General features: G+C 34.7%; 1 protein-coding gene across 1 annotated transcript; it reads left to right on the forward strand.

Moving 5' to 3' along the window:
- Positions 1–4,252: 4,252 nt before the first annotated feature.
- On the forward strand, positions 4,253–8,089 carry LOC120349048 (beta-alanine-activating enzyme-like). Its single transcript, XM_039418999.1, has 3 exons — positions 4,253–4,320; positions 5,417–5,721; positions 7,566–8,089. Exons 1-3 carry the CDS (start codon positions 4,253–4,255, stop codon positions 7,634–7,636), a joined length of 444 nt encoding a protein of 147 aa, XP_039274933.1. The 3' UTR covers positions 7,637–8,089.
- The last annotated feature ends 1,417 nt before the right edge of the window (positions 8,090–9,506 follow it).

Raw genomic sequence — 9,506 nt, forward strand, 5'->3', positions numbered from 1 at the left:
TGGGAACAGTCCCATTAGAACTCATGAGATTAAAACTCCCACTTTACCAGACACGGTTTCTGATACTGATATACTAGCCCAGGCAATGAATGCTCAAAAAACGGTATAGAGGGAAATGTTTGGAAGACAATTTTTTACCCCACAGTTCTTTCAAGGGTAGTAAGAAGGTAAACATATCAAAAGTCCCCACCCCTACCCACTGTGCTAAGGGGGTGGGGGTGGTTTAAAGGTACCATTTTTTGGTTCCTCACATCAAACTAAAAAACTATTTATCTTAAGGACTTGACTGTCAAATAACAAATTGAAGTTTACATAATTTCCTACAATATTCATTGCACAACTTTTTTTATATCTCCTCAGGTTTTCGAATTGTCTGCTCTTGAAAGTGTGACATTTTTGAAAAAAAAACACGTTTTCCACCATATTTTTCTATTTTTGCTCTTATAACTTTTTAAAAATCGATGGGAGAAATCCATGTTGATTATGAGTTTGTAGAGCATTGATTCCTCTTCAATTTGATGTATAATTTTCACTTTTTACGGATTCCCTTACACCTTTTGCAGCAGCTTTAGTGTTGAGTGTGAAATCTCCATTTTTGCAACATTAGACCAATCGACAAAGGAATTTGGAGGGAATGTTTTTAAAAAAATTTTAAGTTTGCAGCTTTGTTGAGACTGTTAGGAGGAGAACATATCAAATGCCTCCATTTCTAACTCATGTGCTAAGGGATGAGGGGGGTTTGAAAGTTGCATTTTTCAGCGTTTTTCTTCCACGCTCATATCTTGAGAACAATGCGTTCAACCGACATAACTAACTATTCAAAAATGAAGCTTGATAAATTCTCTACACTTTATTCAGTGGAATTTTGTGATATTCCCACAGTTCCCGAGATATTTGCCCTTGAGGTGTGTATTTGTTAAAATAACAGTTTTTATCCAATGTTTTGCTCTTTCAGGGCTTATAACTCTCCAACAATGCATCATAAAAACGGATGCTTATGGTTGGTTTGTAGAGCATTAAATTCTCTTTGAAATGATGTATTATTTCACTATTCCGAGTTTTCCTTTCATTGTTATAACAGCTTTAATATAGGAAGTGAAATTTTCATTGCTGCAACAAGTGTCAACTCAGCGGTTCCACACCTTCAACAGAGGGGATAAAGATGCGAACTTTTGCTATGTTCACCTACTAACTAGTCCAAATCAAGCTGCAAAGTCAAAAATTGTGTCTCAGACACCCCCTTCAAATCTCATTGTCAATCGATCATAATTGTTGCAGCAAGAAAAATTCGTAAAAGTGTGAAATTATACATCAATTGAAAGAATTCAATGCTCTATAAGCTCATGATCAACATCGATTTTCCCATCGATTTTTGAAAAGTTATAAGAACAAAAATAGAAAAAAAATAGGTGGAAAACGTGTTTTTTTTAATGTCACACCTTCAAGAGCGGATATCTCGAAACCCTGAGGAGATATAAAAAAAGTTGTGCAATTAATATTGTAGAAAATTATGTAAGCTTCAATTTGTATATCCAGTTAAGTCCTTAAGATACATAGATTTTGAGTTTTATGGAGAAACCAAAAAATGGTACCTTTGAACCACCCCCACCCCTTTAGCACAGTGGGTAGGGGTGGGGACTTTTGATATGTTCACCTCCTTACTACCCTTAACAGAACTGTGGGGTCAAAAATTGTCTTCCCAACTTTTCCCTCTATAACCTTTCCTTGACTGGACTATGTCCAAAATCCAGATTTATTTTTTCATTGCTTCTGTGATCAATCCAAGAAATAAGTAGTTTTGAGGGTAATTTACTGGTTTTTTGGAATGATAATATTGCAGTGAAGTTTTTATTTTTCACAATTAGCAAGGATTTAGTGGTTTGAGGACTCTATGTATAGTGAGATTATCATGTTATAAAGTCAGCACCTGATTAACACTGGTTTGCTATCCTTGTGTGTCATTAGATAACGCAGATAGCTCTATCCTTTTCTAGCTCTGCACCGTTGCCAAATCGTTTCTTGACTATGAAAAAATGTAATGAACTATCAAAACATGTAATCCCAATTATGGAAAACCATTATCAATTAATGAGAATATTTTTGATATATTCAATCATTATTAACTCTTTAGGACCAATATTGATGTTAATTATAAGCTGAACTCACAGTTTCTTGCTCTATATATAATACAAACTCACACGAGTATATTATTTTCTTACAGGGAGCCAAAGTAGATATGTATCTAGATGATGAGACTATTTCACAAGTATTAGAAAACTCCAAAAACGACCTGTGTTCAGAGCAACTGGTGATTTGGTTCAGGTATGATTTCAGAATATAATTTTGTATGAAACGAAACTTACAACTAAAATCAATTGAAATTTATTATTTCATATAGCTATTTTCATTCAATATGTAATTTCATTAGCCTTCTATGTTTTAGAGTTTGTACAAAGAGTTTTAGAGTTTAAAGACTTGAGGAGCGGTTTGACTCAGTGGTCGCGCTGATAAGTTGAGAATCATGCGCCTGCTATATTATTATAAAAAGCTATTACTATAAGCTATATGCTTTGTCTAATGGACCGAGGATAGAAAACCAATGTTTATCAGGTGCTGAATTTATAATGTGAATCTCAAAAATGTTCCTATTGAGAATTCAAACGTCTGAAATGTTGGGTTTCATTAGCCTACATGTTTTTAAAATTATTGAAACGATGTAGCCTTTAGATATATTGAAAATCTTATACAGGGTGTCCCACCAAGGTCGTAACACCGTTAACCATAGATTCTACACAACATTTATGACAAAAAATGTTCAGTGAACTGTTTTCCTATCAACCTTAGTTTTCGAGATTTATCGTTTTTTCAACATTTTCAGAATATGCCTACTTTCGGTCATTAAATACTCAATAACTCGACAACTACTGATCGAATTTCAATTTCAAGGGTATTGTTGAAAATAAAAAACATTTCAAACAAGATTAATGTAATTTTATTTGTTGTTAGATATCTTGTAGTTTTTTATTAGGGCTTAAACTTGAAAAATGCTATTCTTCAAATCCAAAGTCCAATTTCAAACCGTTTTTTATCGATTTTTCTCCGGGTAATTATAATGGTTTCAATATTTCGAAAACTTCTCCATTTCATAAGCTTTCGAATGAGTATAAATTCGAAAAGGAAGGTTCCATGATAAAGTGTTCAAAACTGCTAATATCTGTAATGAACACCTTCAAAATGAGAAAATTCACAAACAGCATGAATAAAGTAGTGATCCTAAGGGTGAAATCACCTGATTTCTCTCTGACAATATTCACAAGTTTTTATCAACATTTCAACATTCTACAATGATATGACTTTTTCAATAACTTGCATTATTTTCTGTACCGTAAATCCTGAATAAAATAACTAGAAGTGTATGTTTCAGCCAATTTTCAGTATAGCTTTCAGTGTGCTTTCCAGTTAATTGGCATGATATGTATCAACTTTGGCTAGTAGAGAAGTGTTCGTGTTCATTATCATGAAATTTACCTTGATTGAGTACTTGAACATGTTATTGGTGTATGGAGAGTGTGGATGCAATTCAAGAGAGGCAGAGAGAGTATACAGGAGAGGTTTTGCTGACCGAAAACACCCATCTCATAACACGTTTTTAAGATTGACAGATGTCAAAATGGTAAGGGTCTAGGATCAGTTTCAAGACGAGAGGCCCGTCTCAATTTCTGAAGCTTTTGAGAATCTTATTCCAAAGTATTTCGAGCAGAATCCTCGATCCAGCATGCAGCTGGGATGTTGGATGTTTCAAGAATGATAGTTCAAAGAATATTTAAGAAGAGTAACTTACGACCATATCATGATACCCCAGTTCAAGAGTTGAATGAACCTGATACTGTTTCAGGATGCAGTTTTGCTGTTGGATCTTAGCACAAGATTGGGTTTCAAACATTTTATGGACAGATCACAGAGAAAAGTAGGTTCACAAGAACTGGTGCTGTAAATTTTCACAATGCACATACATAGTCCTTGGAAAATCCTCATAATCATAGACCATATCGATATCAGCATCAGTTTTCATTCAATGTTTGGTCTGGCATGATTGATAAACATATTGTTGGTCCTTTCATTTTCCCTGCAAGAATAAATGGTGAAGTTTCTATGGACTTTCTGGTCAATGAGCTTCACGAATTGATGGAAGACGTGCCTCTCAATTTGAGGCAGAATATGTGGCTCCAGTTGGATGGCTGCCTCCCTCATTATGCTAGAAACGTCCGTGGGTGGCTTGATAACAATTATGCTGGGTGGTGGATTGGTCGAGAAGGACCTGTAAGTTGGCCACCACGCTCACCTGATCCAAAAGACTTCTACTTTTGGGGGATTGTGAAAAGTAGAGTTTACAGAGAACCTGTAGAGACCAGGGAGGAACTGATTCTCAGAATTTGATTGACGTTTAAAGTAATGAAGACACGGCCCAACGAAGTGAGACGGGCATCTCGAAGCTTGATGAACGGCAGCAGAAGTTGCATAAACAGAAATGGAAGCTGTTTTGAATTCCTGTAAGCAGTGAGCATGATATGTGAGATGTGATAGTGAGATGGTAACTTAATTACCATCTGAATGATTGCCATGAGTGTTTTTAATTCTGTCATTCATCTACTTTGAATTATTATTCTTTGAATAATTTTGTTGGATCTTGTAAAAGTGTATGATAATATATTCATAGGATGTAGGCTATATGCTACAGAGAATAATGCAATATTCAGGTTATTTCACTCTTAGGATCGTCACTACTTGATGCATGCTGTTTGTGATGAATTTCCCAATTTGAAGATGTTCATTCCAGATATTAGCAGTTTTGAACACTTTATCATGGAACTTCCCTTTTCGAATTTATACTCATTCGAAAGCTTATGGAATGGAAAAGTTTTTGAAATATTGAAACCACTATAATTACCCTGAGAGAAATCGAGAAAAAAACTGTTTGAAATTTGACTTTGAATTAAAGAATAGCATTTTTCAAGTTAAAGCCCTAATAAAAACTACAAAATATCTAACAACAAATAAAATTACATAATCTTGTTTGAAATGTTTTTCTCTTTCCAACAATACCCTTGAAATTGAAATTCGACCAGCAGTTTTCGAGTATTGAAATATTTTCGAGTTATTGCATATTCTGGAAATATCGAAAAATCGATATATCTCGAAAACAAAGGTCGATAGGAAAAAAGATTACTGAGCATTTTTGTCAGAAATGTGTAAATCTATGGTCAACGGCTGTTACCTTGGGGGGACATCCTGTATATTTTGAAACGCCTTAGCCTTTTGAAAATCCTTATTGGTTGTTTTTTTTTCACATATTTTTTAAACTATCAAAAATATGTAGCTTTAAATATTTTGAAAATCCTTATTTTGTCGTTTTCAGGTTGAAAATGTGGGGAAAATCGTTGAAATTTGTGGGGCGCAGGGACCGAGTCATGAAAAGGTGGGGCCAAAAAGTAAATCTTGGTCTCATAGAGGAAGCGGCCATGAAAAGCGATTACGTCAGCAATTGCTGCTGTATCAATGACGTCACACGCGGTCTTGTACTGTTCTATCAGGCGGATAATTTCCAGATTGACCACAATAGTCAGTTGAAATTCTGGTTGAAGAGAGAAGGACTTCTGCCTAATAACGCGTCTGTTCCGGATACTTTAATTCAGCTACATGAGTTGCCTCTAAATTGCAATGGTGAGATAATGTTTTTGCTGAGGTTGATGTCCATATAAGCCTTAGGATTGTGCATGAGTAATGAGGCGGATGATGATGAGTGGACCTACAGTTTTGGGTGGTTCCCGAACCACCGGGAAGCAATTTTTCAACAACTCATGAATCATCTCTCATTCTGCCTCTTCAGCCTCTCTCATTAGTTCTCGTGCAATTAATCACGGTTGAAATTTAACCGGCTTTTGTGCAACCGACACAAAGACAGCTGTTTTTGTTTGGCTGAGGGTTATATCCACATAAGTTTTAGGTTTGTGCGTAGGTAATGAGGCGGATGATCATGAGAGATGAATGAGCCTACAGTTTCAGGTGAGTTACGAACCACCGGGAAGCAATTTTTTCACCTCATGAATCATATCCAGAGGAGCTGGCTCAAGTGGTTACCCTCCCAACGGAAGTAGCAGGCATACTATAAAGTATAGTATACTATAGTGAGGTCCACATTATGATGGCAGTGAAGAAAGATAGGAAAAGGTTGCCGATCCTCTGTCTTGTCATTGCCTTCTATGGAGGGTAACTGATACCGGTTTATTGATGTAGTATTAACTGGTTATTCTCGTTTCAAATAATCAATTATATTTTATCAAGCAAGAAATTATATTTTTCAATGATTTCATAAGAATTTTCATAATCAAGATTTAATATTTTTGATTAATTATATTTCTATATTCTTAAAAAACAATCTGTCAACAGAGCAAAGTGAGAAAGTGATAGCGCTATCCGCTTTGTTGAATGATAGACAAGGATAGCAATACAATTGCTAATTAAACACTGCCATTATAACTTGGACCTCACTATATAGAGCAGGGGTCTCCAACTTTTTTATCCAAGGGCCACATTGTTACTTCTTGGGAGGCTTAGAGGGCCAATAACAAGGATGTACGTGGAATTTGACTTGTGGGACACACATGACGGGGTATTTGGGGGGTGTACAATTATTATATAATATGAGGGTTTTTAAGTATGTTTGAGTAGGAAGAAACAAACCAATTAATTTCATTTTAATACATAGTCCAATTTATTGGGTGTAAAAGCTCATAAGAAAACTTGACAATGCATGAATTATAAAAAGTTACCATGCTAAAAGAGAATACTCATTTTAGTGAGAATTTGTTTTCCACTTGAATTGTCCGCCCATTTAGGATCAAACTTTGTGTTTCCGATCATTAAAATTGATTTCAAATATTCATCTGACAAGGAAGTATTTGGATTAACAAACTTCATTTTTGAAAATGTCTGCTCACACTTGTAGGTAGATCCAAAAAGAAAACAGCTCGAGCATGGTTTTTTTGTTAGTCTTTTTCTGGGAGAGAACTGTAAAATGGAAGTAGGTTACCTTCTTTGTAGCGTTCAAACAGGGACATGTACAGTCCGTGCAGACCATTGCTAATATCTCAAATGGTTGATCGCTACTTGTTTACAGCTAATTTTACACTTATTAAGAAATTGAGTGGCTAGTAAAAGAAGAGTACTGAACTCACAGTTGTTGTCAAAAATGTGTATAAATATATATTTTAAAAAATCTGTTGCAATAACTCTCGGCGGGCCAGGCAAAATCCATCCGCGGGCCGGATGTGGCCCGCGGGCCGTAGGTTGGAGAGCCCTGATATAGAGTATAGAGTAATAATAGTTTCTATAGAGTATAAAAACCTCTTTTGCTTCCCCAATAACAGCTTACACATTGTAGTTGCCTGTAAGTACCTTACAGTATTAGACTACAAGAAAAATGTTATGAATTAGTATTGATAATATTATGATGCCATATAATTTTCAATAAACAATTTTTAATGAAAATTTTGTTTTTTTTTCAGGTAAAATTGATCGTTCTCAACTGGAGAAAATTCTCAGAGAACTGACCCATCTGAAACAAATTCAACTCTGAAGATTCCATTCCGACTACATCTGAGATCTCTCTGGATATCCTGTACATCGGGTAGCAGCGTCCATTTTGAAGAAAAGAATGAAAATTCAGATAAAATTGATGAAAAAAGCTCGGCGGGTTTTATTTCATGTGGTGGTACATCGATATCAGCTGTACAGTTCATCTCAAAATTGCACCAGTTCCTCCCCAAGGTTCCCAGTGAACTGTTGACTAATCTTTTATCAGACTGTACTTTTGAGGAATGTTGTAGTTTACTTGAGGAACAAAGTTTGGGGAAATGTTGAGACAAAGTTTTAGAAAATGTTCAGTCTGAATTTGGAAAAATATTGGAACAAAGCTTATGGAAAATTTTGGAACAAATTGTATACAAGGTATAGAAACTACTTCCAATTCTGATCGTGAAGGTTTCTGACTTCTCCGAGCCTGTAGATTCTGTAGAAAGTATTGGAGCAAAACAATTAAAATGTTCCATCTTATTTTGTCAAAAATGTTGGAACGAAGTGTGAGGAGATATTGAGTCAAGTTTATAGAAAATGTTCCATCTAAATTGGGGAACAATATTGAAACAAACCTTTGGAAAATATAGAAACAATTCTGTAGAAGGCATTGAAACAACTTCCAATTTTAATCGTGAAGGGTTTTCTGACATCTCCGAGCCTTTAATTAAAAGACAAAAAGTTGAAATAGTTCAGAATAATGCTGATTGTGCCATTTTGTCAGTGAAATGCAGAGGGAAACTTATGGTGTATTCGAAAAGTGAACATGAATGCATGGAACTAAATTCCATCCGAGATAATTGGGATGGCTATTGAATGGAAGTATTTTCTGAAGAGATGTGTGGATGCGTCTCCGACAGTGATAGCATATCAAAAGTGAGTAAAATCTTACTAATATACCAAAAGTAAAACTTACAGCTATAGTGAGCCCACGTTATAATGGCATTGTTTGTTTAGTAATGGTATTGCTATCCTTGTCTATCATTCAATAAAGCTGAAAGCGCTATCTCTTTCTCGCTTTGCTCTGTTGCCAGATCGTCTTTAACAATGGAGAATTAATAATTAACTAACAAAATACTTCATCTTCATTATAAAATTATTGGAAAATATAATTTCTTGCTCAATAAAATATAATTGATTATTTTAAACGAGAATGAACAGTTAATATTACATCAATAAACCTGTATCAGCTACCGTCCTTAGAAGGCATTGAGAAGACGGAGGATCGGCAATGTTTTTCTCCTATCTCTCTCCAGTGCCATTATAACGTGGACCTCACTATAGTTTTAGTTTGAATAAATAGTGTTTAATACAAAATGTAAAACTCACAGCTTTGTTAAACCAAATATTTCTTTATACAAAAAGTTAAATTTACAGCTAATTGTTAAACCACATATTTAATCTGCTATTCTAAACTATTCTTTCAACCTCAAAAAATATAGTTTCACTTGAACTGCTTGACTGGCATTCTTAATAAAATTTGCTGATTTTGATCCAATTTTTAAGTTAATTTTAGTTCAATAGTGGACATTACATACTTCTACATACCACATGATTTGTTTAAAACTCCAAATAATGGAAATTAGGCATCCATTGTCAATTCTGTAAAAAATTCACTTAAAAAAAACTAAGTTATCTAAATTTCCAATATTTCTTGATTTGTTGATTCTTTAGTTCTTAGTATTTCTGTAATTTTCAAATCTATTCCTTCCATTTTTGCTGAGCATGATGTCCACATAAGCTCCATGCTTGTGCATGGCTAATGAGAAGAATGATGATGAATGAACCCATATTTTTTGGTGAGTTCCGAACCACGAAGAAGCGATTTTTAAACATTCTATTGCTTCTATCGTCACGTATCTATTGGAATGACA

This window comes from Nilaparvata lugens, unplaced genomic scaffold, assembly GCF_014356525.2.
Source record: "Nilaparvata lugens isolate BPH unplaced genomic scaffold, ASM1435652v1 scaffold8032, whole genome shotgun sequence".
In the NCBI taxonomy this organism is placed as follows: domain Eukaryota; kingdom Metazoa; phylum Arthropoda; class Insecta; order Hemiptera; family Delphacidae; genus Nilaparvata; species Nilaparvata lugens.